This window comes from Alosa sapidissima, chromosome 14, assembly GCF_018492685.1.
Source record: "Alosa sapidissima isolate fAloSap1 chromosome 14, fAloSap1.pri, whole genome shotgun sequence".
Classification (NCBI taxonomy): domain Eukaryota; kingdom Metazoa; phylum Chordata; class Actinopteri; order Clupeiformes; family Clupeidae; genus Alosa; species Alosa sapidissima.
Genome location: NC_055970.1, coordinates 34,321,048 through 34,345,773, shown reverse-complemented (window position 1 = coordinate 34,345,773; position 24,726 = coordinate 34,321,048). Strand labels below are relative to the sequence as shown.

Sequence of the window (24,726 nt, the reverse complement as noted above, 5' to 3'; positions counted from 1 at the left end):
CAAACTCGTACACGATTTCGCACTTACAGTGTAGCCCTCATCGAGTTGTGCTGCGATATTAGCTTTCCGTAGCATGGCTAATTTGCACAACTCAGATGCTAGCCTCATGTTTTTTGCCTTCTCTGAAAAATGTTTCATGTCACACACACCTACACTAGCCTACTCCAAACATCCCCTTGTCCCCCAGAAGATCGGAAAAGCAGGCATGGAAAACAGAACATTCTATTGCGTTCAGGACAACCAGAGCTTCTTATCAGACATATGGCCTACCACGAACGAGAAAATGTCAGATTAAATGACCGACTCTTGTCCTTTGTTTGTTGGTATACGATGTTAATGTCGGGCTGATCAGGTCCTAGGTCTTTGATAGCTAAGTTAACTACAAACTCAAGTCTTTCGAATAAGTTCTTTAAGAGAAACTCCACACTATTGCACACACGCTGTTCACTCGCCATTTTCAACTGTCTGCCTGACCTCACAAACTTCGTGCGGACTAATACAGTAGGCATAGGATACTACCTACAGTAGGCAGTAAGTTCTGACATCGTATAGGGTGGGCAGTGGCATGATCTGTCCACCCGACCTTCTACTAACCGCGCTCTAGCTGCAGTTCCATTATCGGTCGACAGATTTACATAGACAAACAGCAGGTGCTGTTCAATTTCTTCAGGGCAGTGACGTCACTGCCCTACCAGAAATGAAATGTAACGTTACAGTAGGCCTACAACAACTACGGATATGATCAACGAGATCTTTGCGATCTTTGCAAAATTTCTTTGCAAATCATACAAAAATGTAACATGATTGAGTACTTTGCCACTGATTACAATAATAAACAAACAACATTTTATTTAAAAAAAATATGTTGTGGATCTACTTTTCTAGTGGATGAATCTTTAGTAGGGCTCAGAAGTGTAGCCTAAGAGCCAAGGACCACTCGGAGAAAGCTCCAGAAAGATTTGGAGGCAGCAGGTTTTCACTAGTTCGCCCGTCAGCATGATTGCTATACTGAGTGAATAAGCTAAGCGCGTGTTTGGCATGGTAGCTGACCGTGCTCATGGAATGCCTGAAGCGGAGATCGCGATAGAGCGATGGCCGCTTGCACCCCCCAATGTAAGGAGGATGCGTAACTGGGCTATCAGTGAAATGGAGGAGTAAGGGGAGGAGGAAGGATAATTTTGCGAGCGCCGCGGCGTGTGACGTATGGTAGGCCGGCTTAAATACCCTGGCGGCGGAAGACAGGTGAGTTAATTGCTGTCAATCATCCCTAAGGGCTCCTCCCGAACTTTGTTTAGAAAACATCATCAATTGCTACAGAGAAAATCATAGGTAATGCACTCCACCGCCATGGCCTCTATGCACGCTCACCCCGCTTGACTCTATTACTGAAGAAAAACATGTCGAAGCTCATTGAAAGTTTGCGACACAACATTTGGACAAGCCTATGAAATACTGAGAGAATGTATTCTGGTCAGGTGAGAGCAAAATTTAACTCTTTGGATGTCATACTACACACCATATTTGGAGGAGAAATGGCACTGTGCATCACCGTAAAAATACCATACCAACAGTGAAGTTTGGATGTGGAGGCATCACAGTGCGGGGCTGTTTTTCATCTCATAGTACTGGCAGACTTTATACAGTTGAAAGAATGATGAATGGAGCCATTTTTTCTGGGAGAATCTTGCCATCCACCAGGACAATGAGGATGAGACATGGCTAGACCCTCCAGCAGGACAATGATCCAAAGCATTCCAGCAAAGGAAACTCTCAATTGGTTTCAGAGAAAGAAAATCAAGGCCCTGACTTAAATCCAATTGAACAGTTTTGGAAGTTAACTAAAAATCAGGATTTACAAGAGGGACCCCTGGAATCTTCAATATTAAAAGACTATCTGTTTAAAAGAATGGGCCAAAATCACACCTGAATACTTCAACTGATTAGTTTTGTCATAGAGGAAATGCCTTGAAGCTCTCATTACAAATAAAGGGTTTTCCACACAGTATTTAAGAAATTTCAGTAGGCGTGTTCAATACTTTTTTCTGTGTCATTCCACTTTTTTACTCATAACTCTACTTAGGGACATTAATGTTTGGAATTTTTAATATGTGTGGATTACCTTAGTTAATACTAATGTCTGTAGTAAATGTCATGCAAATAGCCTCACTGGAAGTATACTTACTGAAAAAAATGTTGACGTGTTCAATACTTATTTTCCCCGCTGTATTTGTCAAGAAATACAAACAGTTTCATCATTGGACCTATCAGTAGGGGTTATGGTGCGTTCATGGCACCTGGGAATATCAGAGACCGCCCCCGTGATTACGTTGTTTTTCCCACTGCGAGTGTTTATGGAGTCAAATTAGGGTCAATTATATTGAGCGAAGAAAAATATGTTGAGCAAGCACACAAATTGTATTTTGAGGAAAGATTCGAGCACAAAACTCGAGCACAAAAAAATATGTAGTTGAGCAAACAGGAATCTATTTTGGGCTCCACAAATGTCTTTTCATGTTTGCTAAAATCAATATGCATGTGCAACAACAGCCCCCTTTCATTCAGTTTCACTCTACACGCTCACAAACTGTTCCTCCACTGGTGCTGGCGATTTCTCTCGGGCTCGCTCAACTTCATCTGTCCGCTCGCTCAAAACTGTAGGATTTTTTACCCTTTTTTTAAGAGCCAATCAGTACGCTGCTTACTATCTAGCCAACCAACCATTTGGCACTTCCCACCGACCTCCAAAACCAGAGCCAAGACGTTGGTAGACAACTTTTTTGACAGCGACAAGGTAAGGCACAGGTGGGTGACTAGTACAGATTTGACCAAGAACATGTCTGAACAAGGGGTGTGCATACAGTATCAATCATTTCTAATATTAGAATAACCAACAGCTATTTGGTTAGTCACGTTTTTTCCCCAAATGCTATTTTGAGGGTACATCTTCCAGTGTGCTTAGCATCAAGTCTAGCAATCTGAATTTGATGGTCTCCCTTTTATTTCTTGTTTATTTCTCGGCCGTGTGTAGGCTACACTCACAAATACAATAAATGCATAGAAACGGGAAAATGTCTCACGGCTCGTGTTCATTATTGCGGCGTGTAGACACTTGCAGACGGCTAACCCTCTCTCCCGTCGCCGCTTGTGGGCGTGTATAGGCTAAAGTGTATGGTGTAACGTTTTATTTTTTGTAATTACATAATGCCAACTAACGTAGGCTACTAAAGTGGAGGTAGCCTACTACTGTTAACATATTTTATTGAAACACTATTTAATTGAAATATCACTGACATGTTCCTCCAAAGCACATTCTGTCTTGGTTCAAGTCGCCAACAAGGTCTTTTTGATAGGGTGCAGTGGCGAACTTGTTCTAAACTTAACTTCTTCGCCACTATAGGCGCCGCCTTCCCAAGGTGCATTGCGGAAGCGTAAACCACGCCTTGCCGCTCTCCATAGGAAATCAATGGGCTATGTGGGGCGCGGTGGGCTTTGCCGTGATAATGGACACAAGCGGTCAGATTGACTGTGTAATGCAACTGCTAGATTCTAACTTATCACTGGGTCGCAGGAATTCTGTGATCGTATGACGTCTATGCTAGCAGGTGATGTTATGCTATGCTGATTCTAATGTTAATGCTAATATTAATGTTAATGTCTTCAAATCATAGTTTGTTTCTCATGTTGCATGTTATATGAGACATTTGAATATGATTTGGTGATTCAATCAGATAGGCTGACATTGCTGTTGTTCACTTTCTACTCATGGGTAATGTTAACGTTACCAACTAAGAGACTTCCACAATATTTATGACAATTTGCCATATTTCATATTAAACCAAGCAAAAGGCATGTCAACTTTATTCAGATGTGTTTTTTTCTAACCCATGGCTACACATTTTACTTATTCCTATTGATAAATTGCAGTGTGTAAGCTACATAATATGCATATCTAACATTATGGGGAGACTGTAGACTGATCGAATGTTTCAAACTTATTCAAACCCCCCCCCCCTCCTGTTTTTTTTTTTTTTTTTTCACAAATCGCACCCTGTATACACATGAAGAACTACACGCACAAATTGTAAAAACTATTTATTACAGTATATGGGTCCTTTACAGCCAGGGCAAATTAACTGTCCTCCAGTGTCTGGCATTGACACACACATTGATACCAGCCCTGGCAGCAGTCACATTGTTGTCATGTAGACATCAGTATTAACTCAAAAGAATAATTCATGTATTGAGTCTTGTGTGCAAGGATAACAATCCCCACACAGCAAACAACTTGCCAATGTTTAACATTTTTCCCAATTTCACCTGAGAATATCAACAAATCCACAAAATCTGAGATACCACTGCTACAGGCTGGACTTGGAAGGTGGACCCTTAGTATATTAGTGGTGATGTTGATCATAAAGAGGTAATATTTTTAGCTTTATTTCAGATTGAAGTTCTTCTCTGCTCAGGGGTGACACCAGTTCAGGCAGCTGCACTCCAATTTCAGCATTAATCTCAAATGACCATGTCTGGGGAATGGAATGCCTGAAATAACATAATTCAAAAAGTTAGTGCTGTGATGTTGATTAATAGTGTTTTAGTTGTCATTTATTTCAATAACAAGCTACAGCAGTAATGTTTCCTGCCTACCTGGTTAATTACATGATTACATTGCCAAATCAGATTCAAATGTCTCAAATAACATGCAACATGATAAACAAACTCTGATTTGGAGACATTAACATTAATATTAGGGAAAATTACGTTTTTGGTAACATCCATAACACCAATAAAATGTGATGGTATGGTATGATGTGAATGATTACATGAAACCTGAGCATTTGCTATTTTTGGCTGAAGAATGTACATGAGAATAAATGCACAAAAAATGAATAGTAACATTCACATCATACAAATGCCAAGGCATTTCACTGGCGTTATGGATGTGACAAAAAGTAAATTTTCCGTGGAATTGGCCATTACCATTAACATTAGAATCAGCATAGCATAACATCACTTACTAGCATAGACATCACACGATCACAGTACAATTCCTGCTTTAAGTTAGAATCTAGCAGTTGCATTACACAGTCAATCTGAAACATTTTCCCGTTTCTTAATTCTGTGCATTTAATGTATTTGTGAGTGAAGCCTTCACCAGGGGTTCTCAAACTTTTGTGGGCCAGGGACCCTTCATGGAGTGGAAAATTCTCCAAGGACCCCTCATAATCGCAACACATAAAACTTAAGTTAATCATGTAGCTGTATACCCTTTTTTTCTGTTAGATGCTTGTGTTATATGTATTTTAAAAACATAGAGTGCTAATACCACAATAGTCATGTTAGCAAACTTTGACAGTATGTAGGATTTTTTTTAAAGGATTGTTGTTTCTTTGTCAAATGTAGCACTATTGTGTTGGACACATAGTGTTTGCTTCACATAACTTTCATTTTGTTGGCGGTTAATTAATAGTAAAGTGTTTTGACGTATTGATGTAACGTATCAGCAGATCAATTGGGCAAATACTGATACTGTAGCATTTTTCGCCATTTAAGACAATTTCATATTTTGTAGCAAACTTTGTTAGGGACCCCCTGACAATGTGCTGCGGACCCCACTTTGAGAACCAATGGCCTACAGAGTGCCACATAAACAAGAAATAAAAGAGAGACCTCTGAGTTCAGATTGCTACACTTAATGCTAAGCACACTGGAACACCAGATGCATCCTCAAAATAGCATTTGGAAAAAAAATGTGACTAACCAAAATAACTGTTGGTTATTCTAATATTAGAAATTATTGATATGCACACCCCTTGTTCATACATGTTCTTGGTAAATCTGTACTAGTCACCCACCTGTGCCTTACATTGTCGCTGTCAAAAAGTTGTCTACCAACGTCTTGGCTCTGGTCTTTGAGGTCGGTGTGAAGCGTTGATTGGTTGGTTGGCTAGACAGTAAGTAGCGTGCTGATTGGCTCTTCAAAAAAGAGTCAAAAATCCTACAGTTTTGAGCGAGCAGACAGATGAAGTTGAGCGAGCGCAAGAGAAATCGCCAGCACCAGCGGAGGAACAGTTTGTGAGCGTGTAGAGGGAAACTGAATGAAAGGGGGCTGTTATTGCACATACATTGATATTAGCAAACATGAAAAGACATTTGTGGAGCACAAAATAGATTCATGTTTGCTCAACTACACGTTTTTTGTGCTCGAGTTTAATTTTTCCTCAAAATACAATTTGTGTAGCCTGGCCTCGGCCTGCCTACGTACTTCCGCTCTATTTCTTTTCCCTACAGTACTCCGTCTGGAATAGGTTGATTCGCGCTCGTTTACTTCGGAGGTTGGGCAGCCGAACCAACCAGCGAACAGAGGGCGTCCCTGAGAGCGATTACGTTACTCAGGCATGGTGTTTCAATTATTACGTCCCCGCCCCCGAAGTGGACCGCTTGGAATACATCAACGTAGGGAGCGAAAAGGGCTTATACTTATGAAATCTTTGAGCAAATGTGAATAAAAGGCTCAAATAAGGTTGGTGTGAGTTATTTTAGCTCTTTCTAGTTTAGCCTATTAACAGGAGTGTCACGAACGAAGTCACAGTGGAGTAGGATGTTATATCATCAGTTAAACTTTAGTCATAGATTTTGTCACTTGAAATAGGCTACGAACGTACCCGAGTCAAAATTTTGTTTAGTAGGCTACATGGTCGCGTCAAAATCGCTATTTTTCAAACACTAAGAAGGCTGTTCATGTTGTGTCTGAAGGCTGCTCTAATGGAGCATTTTTAACAAACAGCCCTTTTCCACCGACAGAAAACCGGTTCCGTTCCCGTTTGTGTACCAGCATTTGAACTGTTCTGAGCATTTCGTCCGAACAAAAAATGGTTCGGAATGTAGCATTTTGGTTCGGCACTGGAACAAAACAAAAAGTTGTTTTTTCCTGCGAACCGGAGTGGGCGTGTCCTTTTACTGTTCAGAGGGGACAAGGCTTTTCCTCATAGACAGTCACTCCATAGGACTTCAGCAGAGACAAGTGAAGCCAATTTCAACCTGTTTTCCATTGGGCTACTGTTGTACTGTGCAGCCTAAAGCCTAAGCTTGGTGACGTAGATGTGAGGTGAACAGACTGTCTGAAATTTGTAACTCATGTGTGCTTTGCTCTGTGTGTGCATGTGTGTGTGTTTGCTTGTGAGTGTGTGTGTGTGGGTAATGGTGTGTGTGTGTGTGTGTGTGTGTGTGTGTTTATGTGTTTGTGTGTATGTGTGTACTGCGTGTGTGTGTGTGTGTGTGTGTGTGTATGTGTGTGTGCATATGTTTGCTTGCCTGCATGTGTGTGTTTTTATGTGTGTTTGTGTGCATGTGCCTGTGTGTGTGTGCATGCCTGTGTGTGTGTGTGTGAGTGCATCCTTGTGTGTATGTGTGTGCATGCATGTGTGTGTGTGCATGCGTGTTTATGTGTGTTTGTGTGCATGTGCGTGTGTGTGTGTGTGTGTGTGTGCATATGTTTGCTTGCCTGCATGTGTGTGTTTTTATGTGTGTGTGTGTGTGTGTGTGTGCATGTTTATGTGTGTTTGTGTGCATGCGTGTGTGTGTGTGTGCATGCGTGTTTATGTGTGTTTGTGTGCATGTGCGTGTGTGTGTGTGTGTGAGTGCATCCTTGTGTGTATGTCTGTGTACTGTGTGTGTGTGTGTGTGTGTGTGTATGTGTGTGTGCATATGTTTGCTTGCCTGCATGTGTGTGTTTTTGTGTGTGTGTGTGTGTGTGTGTGCGTGCGCGTGTTTATGTGTGTTTGTGTGCATGTCTGCATGCGTGTGTGTGTGCAGGGCCGTTTCAAGGAATTTGGGGGCCCCAAGCAAAATGGACATGGAGGCCCCCCGCCCCCCACCGCACGCAAAGCCTACAGGAACCACCGCATAGCCATACAGTTTAAGTTCACCCACAGTTTATATAAATACAAAATTTTATTTGACAGTGCAAATACTGCAGTTGCATATATATACTGTGCATTAGTTTTGAACATTTGAACCGTTAGCTGCACATTTTAGTGATGAGGACTGGGTGTCAAAACTCGCTTACCTGTGTGACATTTTCGGGTTGCTTAATGACCTCAACCTGTCACTCCAGGGGAGAATGACGACTGTCTTTAAACTGGCAGATAAAGTCGCTGCATTTAAAGCCAAGCTTGATTTGTAGGGACGACGAGTGGACCGGGGTGTATTTGATATGTTCCAACAAGTAGTGGGGGTTTTGGGAGAGACTGAGGCAGGGCCCTTTCTCTCGCAGCTGGTGCGCGATCACCTTGTTGCGCTCTCAAATGAGTTTGAGCGTTACTTCCCATCCTTCAAAGATTCACGGCAAACCAATGAGTGGGTCCGCAACCCATTTGTCAATATCCCGAATAGTCCTAACTTGTCAGCGCAGGAGGAAGAGCAGTTGATCGAAATTGCAAATGACGGTGGTCTTAAGAGTGTGTATCAGGAAACCTCTGGCGGGTTTTTGGATCAAAACCAAAGCAGAATATCCCGAGATAGCCGTAAAAGCGCTGAAAACGTTTCCCACCACGTATCTATGCGAGGCCGGGTTTTCGGCAATGACTGCAACTAGACAAATTGCACAATCGACTGGACATTTCAAACACACTGAGGGTGTCACTGTCTTCCATCACCCCCAGATGGAAGCTTCTTGTTGCAGGGAAACAAGCAGGGCTTCCACTGATTATATTCGTAATGCACGTTTAGTTCCCATGTTTTGTTCCCATATTTTGTTAAGCATGTTCACACTTATAGATGTAGCTTCAAGTTGTTCAATATTCATAGTTAATATTGTTAAATTTTCACTTCTTCAAGTTCACGTTTTTCACAAGAGATCGTTACCTTCACTGTTCATACATAACTGGAGCTAGTTCTTTTCAAGTAATGCATGCACAACACATATGGAACATGGAACCCCCAACCCCCCCCCCCCCCCCCCCCCGCGCCGGTCCGTGAAAAAAAAATAGGAATCAAACCGGTCCATGGTACATAAAATGTTGGGGACCCCTGATGTACTGTATTCAATAAAGCAGACTGCTGTGAATGTCTTCATTGTATTGTTTCCTCAGTCTTACATGTATGTTTGTCACAGCCTTGCATGCTATCCATATGATGTGTAGCTGCAGCGATGGCACTTTTTTTCCGCCCAAGACAAATTTCCCTCATGAGGGACAATAAAGTTCATCTTATCTTATATAATTTGTTTTGATGGTGACTAACATACTCTAACATCTGATAAAAACCGATGGAATTTCACTAAATTAGTTATTTATTACTTTGGTGCACTTAGTTATTAAATTGAAGGTGAGCTTTTTGGTGTTTGTTTGTCCATTGTCTGTTTGTATATCTGCATTGTGTTCATGTATATACAATAACTACCATACTATATTTTCATATAACTTAGTGTAGCATGGGGCAGAGACTAACCCATTACATTATGGAACAGCTCCAAGTCACAGGAAAGCTCAACAGCTTTACTTTCAGCAATCGGTCTGCACTCTGGTTGCCCCTCTAGTCTACCTATGCTATAATGTGCTCCATCAAACAAAGCAAACACATTCAATGGTCACACATTAAAATAAAGTTGCACATCACAAAAAACTCAATACGGTTCTGAAGGTGACATTATAATTTGAAGGTCATAGGGAAATTCTGGGATGAAATAAAATTGTACAATGAAATGCCCTAACTTAATGCACCCCTTCTATGCACATTCCATTACTATGCACATACCATTCTATGCACAACATTAATTTTGCATTTCAAGTCTCACATAATTAGTGCAACAAAGTAAAGTCTACACGTGTTTGCTTGCATCCTCTGCTAGAGGCAAAGTTAAACTTTCAAACTAGGGAGAATTTATGGAGATGAGTTTAATTATTTGGTTTTAAATCTACAATGTAGTACACATTTAATGCTGAATGGACTTTATTATCATTTTATCAAATCATGAAAAAAAATCTTCATAAATGAATTTCCATTAATGAACAGGAAGATCCAAAATTACGACCTTGATGTTGATCTGCCTCTACAGATTACAGATGTCATTCAGAACAAACATAAGTACTGTATAATGTGTCAGAATTGACTTGCATGTGCAAACTGTAAAATCAACGCATGGCTCTACAAGCATGAGAAGTACTGCCATGTATAGAGTAGAGATAGGGGGAAGCACATTTGCTATGAACCATGACTCCTGCCCATTTTTACAAACTGAATTAAATGTATCTTCATGTTTACTTTGAGATTAGATTTCGTGATACCATTAAAGAATCAGTGACATGTTTTTCAAAATCAGCACTTTACATAAATACACTGGTAACTACAACACTTGAATAAAGGAGGAATACACAATTGCACATGTGTATTATACATTGGATTTGTTAATTAAGGAGCAAAGTGAAAGTCAGTTTTACCATACCTTTTGAGAACCAGATATGGTGCGTTTTATGGAAGGATGTTTGAAAGATCCACTCTTTCTTTGTCCAGGTGTCTGGCTATCCATATTCTTCTCTTTTGAGTTGACACTTGATCTTCAGGTCAATATGTGCCTAAGAACAGCCTTTTCAGTGGGATTTTTTTTCCCAAAGAATCATCTTCAAAGATCCAACATTCAAACTAAGAAGACCTCTAAGAAGATCTACCTCTAAATAGAGAATACAGATATGTAGGTACAACTCCACATAATGAGCTTGCAGCATATATCCTTCCCTCATATATCATGCTAGTATGCAAAAGAAATCTCAACTGAATGCCAAATGGCATGACTGCTTATCTATTTGCTAAAACATAGGCTTTGCCCCTTTCTGTCCCTCAGCCACTATTCCCATCTCTCATTCTATTTTCTCTGTGTATAATCAGGCTTAATGGAGCATTGCTTTTTAATGGCAGAGATTAAATAAATTGAGATTGAAGATAAATCTTAATCTACTTTGTGAATTTAGTGCCATAAAGGTTTAAAATAAGCAATAAAAATAAAACAAAATAAAAGACAAACAATACAAGTAGTAGACTTGCCACAATTATTAACAAGAACATAAAGGAATCTAATTTTGCAAGCTTCAAGGTGTGTGGCAGATGGGCAATGATGCACAGGACTTCCTGCACAGCTGTGAAGGGAGGGGTCCAGTAGAATTGTGGTTTGCATTTAAGCATTCAACAACACAAAACTAATGCACAGTCTGCATGGGAATGAAACAGCATACTGTATGAATTTGAGAGTATGTTGAATCCTATTACTGAATGCAGAATGTAATGGCAATCCAATTTCGCTGGCCAGTAGAACAGAATGCAGTGAGGATATTTCTCCCCTCATGAAGTTCTGTGCATTCACAGAGCGAAAACAAACCTTCTTGAGGTGCACCCACATCTCATGTTTTTTATGTGCAATTTTGAGATTAAATAAATGGGAATATATATATGTGTAAATTAGTGTCTTTTTATGTGCAGGTTTTGAGACTAGCCTATATAAATGCCAAAATATATGCATGTGTAAATTAGTGTCATGCAAAGAGGGAGACAAACACACCTGAATTGATATGTAGTACCTTTTACTTGAAATATACTTTTACCACATGTCATAGCACTGAACATAATATTTTGATCTCAAATCTGTGTTCTGAACAAAAGAACAAAAAACAACCCCAAGCAACCAAGCCGCATAACCTTTCTATAGAAAGCAATATTAACAAACTTTTAAAAAGGTAACAGCACACATTATAGAGAGAATAATATGGCCCAAGGACTGGTTGGACCTTGTTAAATGCACCATATGTACTGTACATTAAAGCAAATTTCTGATACTGTTTTTGCTCTGTCTGCATTAAGTAAAACGTAGAGTCTTACACTCAGTCCTGTTGAAGGCATCATACACTTTTCCCAATATTCCTGAGCACAATGTGTTTCTTGTTTAAGTATTTCAGACCTCTCGTTGCATATCACACTTTTTTATCATACTGGACCACATTAAATAAAGAAAAAATTAAACAAAATATAAAATCCCCTTTCTTAAAAAACGAAACAAAAACAAATATAGAAGCAATCAGCTATCTGAGGCAAAAGCACACCATACATCTCTCTGGCATCATATCAAGGTCATGATTGAAAGCATTCACACAAGATCTTTGATGATCTATCAAACATAACTATGGCAATGCTTCCTGTATGGCAGTTTTGTCATCTGATTTTATGTGTCATTCATAACCAGTTGAACTGCCTTTTGAGCTGATCCCCCCCCCCCCCCTCTAAAAAAATCCAACAGGCTGCCCTTAACACTCTACATAATGCAATTAAATCTCCTTTTTTCAGTAATAGAAAGTACAGCTGGAGTTTAATCTCCAAAACTGGAAACACAATTGTAGCAAGTATCTTAAAGTATGTACATTTAAATCTTACATTTGATAAGTTAAGTTTAACAGACAACATTAAACATCCAAATCTAAAATGAAGGTTTTGTTTTAGAAATGTTAGCAAATGTGGCCACATACAGATTCCATAGCATGTGAGCTACACCAGGCACGTAACTGATGCGTTCCGTTTGCGCAACGTCTGCTGCAACAATTAGCTTCCACTATAATCAATGGAAGTAACTACACCAGACGTGATGGCAGCGCGTACGTTTGAGAAAAAAATACACTATTCATCTAAAATGGATTTTACGCCTCGCGAACAGAACGCTTCAGTTACACGCCTGGTGTAGCTTCCCTGTTAGACTTGATCATTTTTACCTGAGACAAGGTAGTCAGCACAGTACTTGAATTTTGAACGTTATATTATTTCCCAGATAATTGAATGAAATAAAAATTTTTGTAACTTTGTTATTTAAACTCCTATTATTTTCAATGTTGGACCACTCTGGGTTGTCCTGAGGTGATAAAGGCCATAAAACCTGTTTGGCTATAAAAGGCCAAATCTGTTGGAGGCAATAAAGGCCTCTCTCCAAATATGTTAATCAAAATACATCATAGGCCTAGTTAAATAAATATCACTGGTGATGCTGAGAGAAATTAGATAAACGGAATCTGTCTAAAAACATTGCAAATTGATTGAAATAAGTGAATCTTACAGACTTCACACCACCTTAACATAGAAATGTGATCACGGACATTGACAAAATTACACAGCTGCCCAGCAGGGCATGGTTGCAATCAGGGGCGTTGTGCAAACCATATTTTTGGGTGGGCACTGGGCTGAGCTGTATCTTTTTATATATATATATACACTGTATAAAAACCCTTTTCAAGATCAAAACTACACAAACATAAATAATATATATATATATAGAATATTTGTTCTTGATTTTTTATGGAACTGTGTACAATTCTATGATTGACAACCAAATTACATCCACTAGTCTAAAAGGCAACCAACCCTCTCAGGATTGTGTGACCTCATTTTAAAGCAACACCAAAGAGTTTTTTGTACCTTAAAATAATGTTTCCAAAATCGTTTCAATGATTCATCAACTTGTAACAGGGTGAACGGCACTTCTGCATTCGCTTCGCGGCCCTCTCTGATTGATTAATAGCAATGCGTTGATATTAAGCACCATTTTAGAAAAAAAATCTTGTGATTTTGGCCAATTGTATGGGCACAACGCCATTAGTTGCAATAGAAACCTGATGTGATTATAATAAGGGTATGGCTGTAAGCACTAAGTTTCATGTCCATTGATTGGACTAGATATTAACTAAATTTGTGTCAGGCAGCTTTGCTTTGGACTGATGAATTTGGCTGACCACTTTTGCAAATCAAAAAGCCAACAAATAACTTATGAGGTTTGGTCTGAAGATCATCTGTGCCAGTTTTGGTTGACTTGATTTTAATTCTAGGAGGAAGTGAAGCCTTGTGTGCAAACCTACATATAATCATATAATACATATAATAACAAAATGCAACCAAGACCTGAGCATTATTTACTTATTTTAAGGTTAACTTAACAATTTAGGAAATATGAGTAAAACATGTTTACTGCCTCAAAGCCTGTCTTGAAACCATTTAATTTTGATAACACGATGACCGGCCAAAGACTAAGATAATTGATCTTTTATGTTGTCTAGTTGGTGTCCTATTAGTGTGTAGATAATATGGTGTGGAAATATATGACATGTTTCTACCTGTCTATTTATCTACCATCTACAATCTTACACTCTCTAACATAAATGCACAACCTTTTTCACATCTAGTCACGGCCACCTTAAATGTGTACTTATACAGTTTCCATTGAGGGTAACCATTTGGTAAAAGTGGCAAAATTGACAGTGGGAAATAGGGCAACAAAAACAAATTCAACTTTGGGAAAGTGCAACACCCGTATACATTTTTTTTTTTTTAATTATTGGCTCCACATCAAAGGTTGGTGGTTTGGACACTACCTGAATTTAAAATTGTGCAATATAAGAAATAGGAGCCAAAACTGGCTTGACACATGACAAAATAATTCTGATGTGCATTACATTTACATTTTAAAATTTAAAGATACACATTTAATCTGTATTTGTGCTCTCTGGGTAACATATCCATGGCCTTTATTCTGTTAGCACCATGCTCTAGCAGAACTAGTGTCATGAAAATAATATTTAGTCCCTGTCCTCATATCTGATTCGTTTTTGTTTACCCAATAAATAGATCACAAAGCATTAAAGGCTTTTGAAAACAGGCACCTTTTTCATAAACTGACTTTAGTATAACAGCTATTGTTTACCATTTTGATTTGCCATATTTTCTGTATGGAAAAGCTAATAGTTTCTGTGTGTGTTGGAGTTGGGGCGTGAACGTGTCAGAGATGGGCTCTGCTGACTCTGGACATTCCGGAGGTGTTTCTTCCCCTTCTCCTCTTTCATGAAGAGATCCACAAGGAGCGCCTTCTCCTTGTGGATCTGGTGACTGATGTCCTTAGGAATATCAGGGATCAGCCAGTCGATAAAGTCACTCATCATCATCACAGCATTCTGTAATTAGAGATTAGGTTATCCTCATGAAAATGTACTGTAAGCCATGTTCAAAATTATAAGTGGAATTATACCATATCAACTCAACCACAGGTTCCCACTTTATACTTCTCCTTTTAAACAGGTTTTTAAGGTACATTTTGAATTCAAGGAATTTCATTGAATTATTTTTAAAATATTGAAATGGTTAATCCGGTTTTTATATAAAACTTTTGCATTTTTAAAGGTATAGGTAATTTGACATTTCCATTTAGTTCCATGAAACCACCTATCGCTTTGAAACTGCATAGATAACCAGTTTATTTTACAGAATATGTAGAACATTTACATGTACACTATTCAGGCGCGCCTGCAGGTGTACGTCCGTACGCACTGTGCGTACCATCAGGCTAGTGATGTGATCCCTTGTGTGTGTGTGTATTCACACCAAATTGGCCTACCATACCTTCCCAACTATGCACAGTATCCCATTAGCTGCATGCCATCAGGCTATTTACCATTTTCTATTACGTAAAGTTAGTGAACACGTTATCAAAATTAACGTTCACACATTTTGTTTGAGCAGGAGAGAGAATACGCACGCAGGCACGCAATAGGCTACTTGCGTACCATAGCATTAATTCCTGCAGGCGCCCCTGACAGTATTAGCATGTATTGTATTTGACCAATAGATTTCTTCTCACTGGAAATGACCGCCAAAAGACGCTATGACACTGTGCAAGAGATATCAAAGAAAACAAGAAACTGTTTATATGTATGTTTCATTTATATTTTCAGGAAAATTGTATGTCTAAAATTTTCCATACCCTTTGTAAATAGCAAACCTTTATTTGCCATCACAGCAATCATAATGGTTCTTATAATTACTAACAATATTGTATGGTCTCGGCTGAGGGTTGGGACCTGCCAAGGATGACGGTCCAGCAGTGAAATAATATCCACAAGCCATGTCTTGAGTCAGAGTACAGACTTATAGGCAATAAATAAAAAAGCCTTTGGGAAAGGAATGGTCACTGGCTCTAGCTGAAGCTAATTATTAACCATGAAACACATTCCCAGGCTTGATCAGCTATCTATATAAGTAAGTAAGTATAAGTATTTACTCTTGATCCCGTGAGGGAAATTCTCTGCATTTATCCCAATCCGTGAAATAGTGAAACACACTCAGCACACAATGAACACACAATGAGGTGAAGCACACACTAATCCTGGCGCAGTGAGCTGCCTGCAACAACAGCGGCGCTCGGGGAGCAGTGAGGGGTTAGGTGCCTTGCTCAAGGGCACTTCAGCCGTGCCTACTGGTCAGGGGTTTGAACCAGCAACCCTCCGGTTACAAGTCCGAAGCGCTAACCAGTAGGCCACGGCTGCCCTATGTGACCTATCTGGTGATCTGGTGATCTGCCTCAACTGAGGGTGTATTGTAAACTAGAAAACTAGACGCACCCTAGCGGCAGCAAATGTAATTTGCAGCCAGGGTAGTCTAGCAACTCTCCGTTGGCTTGTGAGCTGGAAAAATCAAACTTTGATCAGGCCAATCACATCGTGTATAGAGTCGGTGGGCGGGCTTTACATGACGCCAGAATTACGACGGTTCCACGTGAACTCCCTGCTACTTGAAGTTAAACTTCTTTTAAGTTGGCAAAAGTTTGATCAACTAGCCCTGTTGGTGGGAAAACGCATGGGACTCATGAGTTGTAGCGCTATCCTATTGTGTGCAGAGGGAATTTAAAAAGACAATCGTTTATCCCGTCCCGTTTATCCGTTGAGCACTGCCAATGGTGAGTTTCCAGACCCTACATCTTGATGTGGGTCTGGCTCGTCAGGCTAGGTCTATTGTGATATAAGGCTGAAACGTGTTGATCCTTCTTAGGATAAATATGATGCTTTATAGACCATTTCTGAAAAGCTATCATATGGCAGACCAAGAGCAGCTCCAGGATCTCAGGATGCCATCGACTGCTACCAGCTACTACTGAAAATAGAATGATTCTTATTTTGATTCGTTCTCAGCAAAAACATTATTTTTCATTCCCGTTCTACTGTTCCAAGGGCCCTCCTGTAAATGGTAACCTGTTAGAATCTTATAGAAGAACGGTTCATAATATTCCTTTAAAAATGACATTGCATCAGTGGCATTTTCTCCTGGAAGCCAAGGGAAGCCAGGATTCCCCCATCTCGTCCGACAATCGCTATTATCGTAAATTAAACAATTTATTGTCATAATATAATCATTATCATTATAATAATCATTATATAATAAGTTTACGGTTTTGTTCATTCTTGCTGTGCAGTCATCTCCCGTTTTCATTTAGTATTTTGCAATGAGTGAAACAGCGCCCCCATAAATAGTATGTATGGAATGTGGTGAAACACAGTGTTACAATCCCGTCTCCAAGTGGCTCCCAGCCGGAGTTGGAATCCTCATCACTACACCAACGTGTAAACAAAAAAGATGATCAACCAATCAAATTAGGTATAGTCACAGTCACTGTCAAACTGTGATTCGTCATCACCTTAGAAAGTCCTCCCTTTCTATCCCTTTCTGACTATCAGTTGTTTCGTTAGGTGCAGAGGAAAACGGAGAGGAGATCAGATCACGTTAGCAAGTGTGTTTATGGACAGTAGAGATTTAGAATTGTAGTAGACCTACAAAAGGATTTTAGTAAACTACTTCTTCAACAAAGACTTTAAAAGTAATGTCTGACGGTAGACTAATGCCAAATCTGGAGGTTCGTATTGAGAGGGTAAAAGTTTTTAGGACTTTCAAGGGAGGGAGAAAGAGAGGCCGTGTTTATTGCTGTTACGAGTGGCAGTACTGCCATTTAGCCATTAACCATAAACGGTGACTGTGTGGAGAGGCTGTTGGATTTTCATTTCCTAGGAGTCCACATGACAGATGACCTGACCTGGGAGCAGCAAAAACTGCTCGTAGTCCCTCAAAAACTGCTGGTAGTCTTCTATTGATGTTACATAGAGAGCATACTCACCTACAGTACTGCCTATGTGTGTGGTTCTCCAGCTCCACAGTTGCACAGACAAAAGCGCTCCAGAGAGTCATTAAGGTCACTCAGAAGATTGTCGGCTACCCTCTTTCCTTTTTGGAACAACTACACATTTCCCATTGTCTTCAGAAAGCACAAAACATTTTGAAGGACTCATCACACCCTGGCCACACTATGTTCGAACTACTGCTATCAGGCAGACGGTACAGAAGGACAACAACAACCAGATTTAAGAACAGTTTCTATCCTACTGCTGTAAACAGGCTAAACAACCATAATGTTTATTCTAGGGCTGTCAAAATAACTGATTAATTTTGATTAATTCATTTGAGAAAAAATAACTGATTAAAAAAAATAACGCAGATTAATCGATTCCGTATAACTTTTGACCCCAAGCCATTCTAGTCAGTAACCATTAGACTGTAAAATGAAGGAGAGAGAAGAAAATGTGCTGCCTAGATCATTGATTGGAACATTTACTTTTAAAAACTTTTAACCGATTGACAGCCCTAGTTTATTCTATTCAAATTGATTTACGGCCAGTGGCACAAAACTATAGTTTTTTTTTTTTTTTTTCGCCCAACAGCCTTAAATTGAAATTGAGACTTGGAATGTCACCTTCCAACACAATGTTCCCCAGACCCCTGATGAATTTAGTCAGATTTCATGAATCAGTGTCTCACTGCGAGTTGATAAAAAAGTATTTTCATATCTAACACCATCTAACTGCCTTTTCCAAGTATGTAGCCTTAATTACTGAAACATTGTGTGAAATAACATAAGTTGGGTTTACATGGACACTTTTACTCCGATTACAATCGGAATAACAGGTCAATTGGAATAGAAATTACACATATAAACAGCTTGATCAGAATAAAACTGCAGATCCAATCAGTATTTAATCGGAATAAAAAGAGGTGGTGTATTCCGTTCCTATTTCAATTGAACAGCCATGTATACGGTCAATCGGATTGCCTGCAGTATCTTCTCAAGTAAAAGTAAGCAACAACTTCGATTCCGTTCAAAGATTATAAAGTGCTTGAGAGCACCTGATCGGAATAGTACACAGCCTTCCCCATGTAAACAGACAGCACAGATTTTCAATCGGAATAGTTTAATTAGAATGACGAAAAAACTGCCCATGTAAACCCACCTATAGGCTACCAGAGACAGAGACAATTTCTAGCCCTAGTGTCATGCAGTTGCTCGCATAGGTTAGGCTATTAAAGGGTTTAAATCAAGGACATTTCCTGTGCCTGCAGTTAGGCTAGACAGTTTTGAAGATCTAACATTATATAGACTAAATCTCACCCCACGCCTGAATTCAGGCACTGTGTTGTTTACAGTTAGCCTTGATAATGTGCTTTGAATTAAGCTTTAACATCACTTATAGAGCGCCAAAACATTGCACATGTCTCATTGCGCTTTACAGTGTTAAACAATCAGCGAACGCCCATGAGTAACACGGGCGAGGAAAAACTCCCTAGAATTTGAGATGCATATAGGAAGAAACCTCGAGTAGATCCACGACTCAAGGGCCTGACCCATCTGCCTAGGGTCAGTACAGAACAGTAAGGTATGTTTACATGATAAATGAATAAAGTCTATGGACTTTTGAATAATATTCAAAGAAAAGTTAATCGGAACGATAGATACCGGAACAATTAAAAATGGTTTTGTTCTCATTTTCAGTTACTTTTATCCAAACATATAGTTCGTTTACAGTTTTTGTTTTCGTTCTTTGAACCGTTTCTAATTCCTGACTGTAACAATGAATGCCAATTCAACCAATCCCTGCTAATTCTGGGCAACCTTGCAATTCTGTCCAACCACTGCAACTTTTCGGAAAATTTGACCAATCATAGTTTCCTGATAAATTTCACCAACCACTGCAGTCCATCAAGCAAAATGTTGACCCAGATGTCACCACATAGATGTGTTGTGAAGATACAGATATGCAAACACACATACAGTATAGCGCATACCCTTTTCGTCTTGTGTGTGCAATAACCCACTCTGACACCATTAGCCAATATTCGTATAATTCATTAGAAGTGGCTTACCTGTTAGCATATAGCTAGCCTATAGATAAAAGGGAGCTATAGGCTAACGGGTGTAACTTACTTCCAATGAATCTAATTCCTTCTAATTCCCAAAAGTTGAAATGTTCCTTTAAGGTTGTTGAACACATTCGTACCTTTACTCTTGCTTAGACCATGACAGACAGCTCAATGGCTTGAAAACTCTACATTTTGAAACAGTGCTATTTGTGTTCTTCAGGAGTGGAAGTATAAATTAGTGTACCAACATTCCTAATTCAAGGGGCTTTTTAAAATATAATAAAGAGTAATTAAACTTGGGAGAGACAGAGAGCAAAATAATTATTGTCCGTCATAAGGCCAAAATTATCTAGCAGCGCCCCTGGGTACATAGCTTATCATTGTAGTCTCTTCCAACTGACTCTGATAAGACGATTAAACTTGATTCAGTATAGAATAGTATAGTAGTATAGTATTTATACTCTTTTGATTCCATGAGGAAATTTGGTCTCTGCATTTATCCCAATCCGTGAATTAGTGAAACTAGAGCACACAGTGAGGTCCACAGAGCGGCTGCCCCATGTTGCAGTGTACATACAGGGATGGAAATTGAATATTAGTCTGTGAAGATAAAACTAGCGAGATCTGTGGTTCTGCATTGTATGTTTATGCAGTTATACTGAAATAAGCCTAGCAGTGGCACATGAAAGCAGCTACTTAGTTTGCTTATGCCTCTGGCAGAGATGTCGTGATGAGGGACACGTTTGTTGTTTGGTGACTCCCATCACCATTATTGTTGTAGAACACATGTAGATTCTGTGCACTTTGGGCGCATAGGACATTCCTCTCTACCTCGCACATGGGCCAGCTGGCTGTGTCAGGGCTCTAGAGTGCAAATTACATTTTTAAGGGTGCGACTACATTTTTTCCTGGGTTGCACGGGTTACACGCAAAATTATAGGATTTTTTCCTAAATGCAGTTAGGAAACATGCTTTTGCAATACCAAAAATCCTAAATGCCATCCTAAACTGAGATAAGATAGGATTTCAGAGTTAGGAAGTTTCTGTAATGAGGCCCCTGTACTATGGTTGTGCTATGGTTGTGTTGTGAACACACCCGGCTTTGTGGTGGAGGAGGGGCAGCAGTGTGCAATGTGTGTGGGTGCACAGCAGTGGTCATTACAAATAAACTGCAAGATGGGAGTGAGCACAACATTTTTACATTTTAATTTGATAGGTGTTATGCATAGCCTGGTTTGCATTTTACAATAATTCCTTCTATAATACTTATCACCTTTATATTCTTTTGAAATTAAATAAATTCAGCTGAACTAAACCAGAATATGGTGTCAATGCTCTTGTTTGCATAGTAATCTACCCTGGTACCCTCATGAAATTGGATATTAATGCAAAATGAATACATGAAAATAATAAATAACAAAAAAGTCATATTCCTATGCTAAACTGCATTGTTACTTTTTTAGTACTACTAAAATATCACATCACAAGGCTATTTGCTCCCTTCACCTCTTGTCTGCAAATGGGGGGACGACTTCTTAATTCTGTAAAAGCCTAACTAATGCAGTCTGAAATTGTTTATCTAGGTCAATGTATTCAATTCCATCGCTGATCCCCTGACCCTATGAGGAACTAGGCCACTCAACCCCCCAAGTAACTGACTGTTAACAGTCCACTTTCTGTGATTTGTTTATTGTAACTGGTTATTATAGTTTTTTCTTAATTTTTCCAAGATAACTAGACCCCATAATGATATAGAAAGAGTAGCACACCGGGTCTGATTCTAGTGCCAATGACATGATACATGATATGGATGAAAACTACCTAGTCTACCCCACCAGTCCTGAGACAGGTTTCTGCACAAAAGGATTTTAATGTGGAGCTTTATGTGGGATTATATGCTTACAACTGTGCTTTTCCCCACAGGTGCTGGTAAATGGATGTCTATATGTGGTAGGATATTATTATTGTTGTAACTGCTAGGGCAGTGAAAGCCTTATAAAGTAAATAGGGTTGCAAAGTGGCGGAACATTTCCGGTAAATTTCAGGAAACTTACCAGAAACTTTCCATGGGTAGTTAAGATTGGGAATTTTGGAAATATTCCAAATTGGAAACTGTTATGGAATTAAAGGAAATTATGGGAATTAATGGGAATTAACTGTGAATTTTTGGTAATTCCTACTGTTTCATATACAGACATTTGTTTCGCAATAAGCAATATGATTTGTTTGTTCATATTTTCGCTTAGCTTAGCATACAACGCTAGCTACCATGCTAGCACACAAGGTGTGGGGCAGCCGTGGCCTACTGGTTAGCGCTTCGGACTTGTAACCGGAGGGTTGCTGGTTCGAACCCCGATCAGTAGGCATGGCTGAAGTGCCCTTGAGCAAGGCACCTAACCCCTCACTGCTCCCAGAGCGCCACTGTTGTTGCAGGCAGCTCACTGCGCCGGGATTAGTGTGTGTTCACTGAGTGCTGAGTGTGTTTCACTAATTCACGAATTGGGATAAATGCAGAGACCAAATTTCCCTCACGGGATCAAAAGAGTATACTTATACTTAGCAGGAATCCCATTCTCTGCTTATGGTTTACTAGCGTGCTAAGATAGCAACACAGTAACCACTGAACTGCCCAAGATACACCATGCCACTTAACAACAAAATTCAATTGGTTGGAACATTGACTGATTATCAGTTTGTTCAGTTAGAATCCCAGAAAATGGTAAAACAAATAAAAATACAATGACACAACATACCACCCCAACCAAACCTTATAGATTATGTAAATTAATCAGATAGATTAATCGTCCCATTACAGTTTATGCAAAATGACGTACACCCATTTGAATGAGGATAAAATTGACGACAAGCCCATAACTGGGCAACTCTGATTGCAAACTTCCCCCAGTTTCACACCAGTTATTCTCACATGAGATGACATTTTTACTGGGAATTGATTTTCCCCATGCACATGAACGCACCATAGGTTTCCTTTATGTCTAGTAGCCTATGCTGATTGCTGTGTGTGACCGCTGTGTGGGATTGACGTATGTGCAGGGTAGAAATTTGACTGAAATTGCATTAAATCACGTTGTTTTAGTAATATTATGCTACAAGATGGGGTTTTGTCCACTACATTTAAGTTCCCTGTTATAGACTAACTTAGTTTATTCCCATTAATTCCCGTATATTCCCATGGAAAGTTTCCAACTTTGAAAATTCCCGGAATTTTGCAACCCTATATGTAAATGGCCTTGGGATGTGCAAAATTGATTATTAAAGTAATTTTACCTGTTGTGTTATGCTTAAATTATGTCTTCCCTGAACCCCACTGACTGAATTGTACACTATACGTTGTTGGTATACTAGTATATTGCCCACGATGTTTTGTCTTGTCTGGGCATGCTTTGGGTGTGTTCTAGATTGTTAGGCTGTTGATCATGAAAGTCAACTGAAAAAGTTCCTGTACCATTTTGGAGAGCAACATGTGCAGTGAACCTGAGAGCAACACATGAAAACAATAGGTGCGAACAGCTGCAGTTGAACACAATGTGTTACTGTATGTATTATTATGACACAACAAATCTGAAGTTGTGTTGTGAAATGTGTCTACTCACCTGAAAAATAATGACGAATGCAAGCCTGGCAGCCAGTATGGCCCAAAATTCTCTAGAAAACTCATATGGTGTGTCTGACCATGGAGGATCTCTGTAATCCTTATACCTGATATTAGACAAAATACAAATGTCTATGGAGTTTTCCTTGTAGCATTATTCCATTCCCCTAACACTGAACTGAAAGATGTTAATCAAGTAACGTCTTGATGTCTCTTGATGTCTCAATGCCAATTAATTAAGTATCAAGCCAAATGGCAACAGTTATAGACCCCTTTGAGGGAGCAGTGTGAGGACAATTAAATACTGTACTGTATATACACATATTATTACAATTTAAACACATAAATACACACAATTTATATCTTAATGTTTATCTATTTAGCTTGATTTACAATGTAAATCTGGTCTGTACCTGCAAAGCTCCACCTTGTAACCTAAGTGCAAAGGTTCCAAGGGTTCAGTCCCAGGTTGGAAGTGAGAGACATTAAAGAAGGATAAGGTGTGATTGACAAATCCATGCAGGGTACCATCTGGACTATACTTGTATTGATAAACAAGCCGTGGAATAAAGTCAGATGTGAAGGAGATAACAAATCCCTAAAGAAAAAGGAAAATGAAGTGAGAATCAGCACAATTCTGAATAAATTTCCCTCAAGGGATCAAAAAAGTATATAATTAACATTTACTGGGACATCACTGGGAACCAATTTACATATAATGTAAAGCTATCAAAAAACAAGACCACAAGATCAAACTAGAAAATGTAACTCTGAGGAATTACCAGTGCATGAAAATGCAAAACATATGATGTAAAATATACAGTGTTAAAACAGATAATGTAGATAGGTACAAAGGTTTTGCTTAGGTAGACATGGTAGTTGCAATGCTAAATAAAGCTATTTATATGATGGTTGCTAGGGTAACAGAGCTAGTGAGTGGAGCTGAGCGGTGCGAATATCCCGCTCCTCGCTCAGGTGGCTGTTCACTCGACCGCTCCTCCGCTCAAATTCACGCCAGGCCGCTCCGCTCAATTTCGCTCCCCGCTCCACTTCAAAATCCTCCCGCTCCAAGGAAATCG

The 24,726-nt window shown here is 39.4% G+C and overlaps 1 protein-coding gene and 1 long non-coding RNA gene across 4 annotated transcripts in view; both read right to left on the bottom strand.

Moving 5' to 3' along the window:
* Positions 1–11,556: 11,556 nt before the first annotated feature.
* Positions 11,557–24,726, bottom strand: part of LOC121681348 (anoctamin-1-like) — a 134,311-nt gene continuing 121,141 nt past the window's right edge. For all 3 annotated transcript variants that reach the window (XM_042061050.1, XM_042061049.1, XM_042061048.1), the window contains 3 exons: positions 24,061–24,245; positions 23,649–23,754; positions 11,557–14,972 (listed from right to left, as the gene is read on the bottom strand). In XM_042061050.1, the coding sequence (XP_041916984.1) occupies positions 14,760–14,972; positions 23,649–23,754; positions 24,061–24,245 (504 nt within the window). In that variant the 3' untranslated portion in view covers positions 11,557–14,759. The remainder of the gene's footprint in view (positions 14,973–23,648; positions 23,755–24,060; positions 24,246–24,726) is intronic.
* Positions 19,533–22,773, bottom strand: LOC121681369. Its single transcript, XR_006022089.1, has 4 exons — positions 22,591–22,773; positions 19,862–22,306; positions 19,808–19,812; positions 19,533–19,733 (listed from the first exon to the last, which is right to left on the bottom strand). It is a non-coding gene; the product is annotated as an uncharacterized LOC121681369 (long non-coding RNA).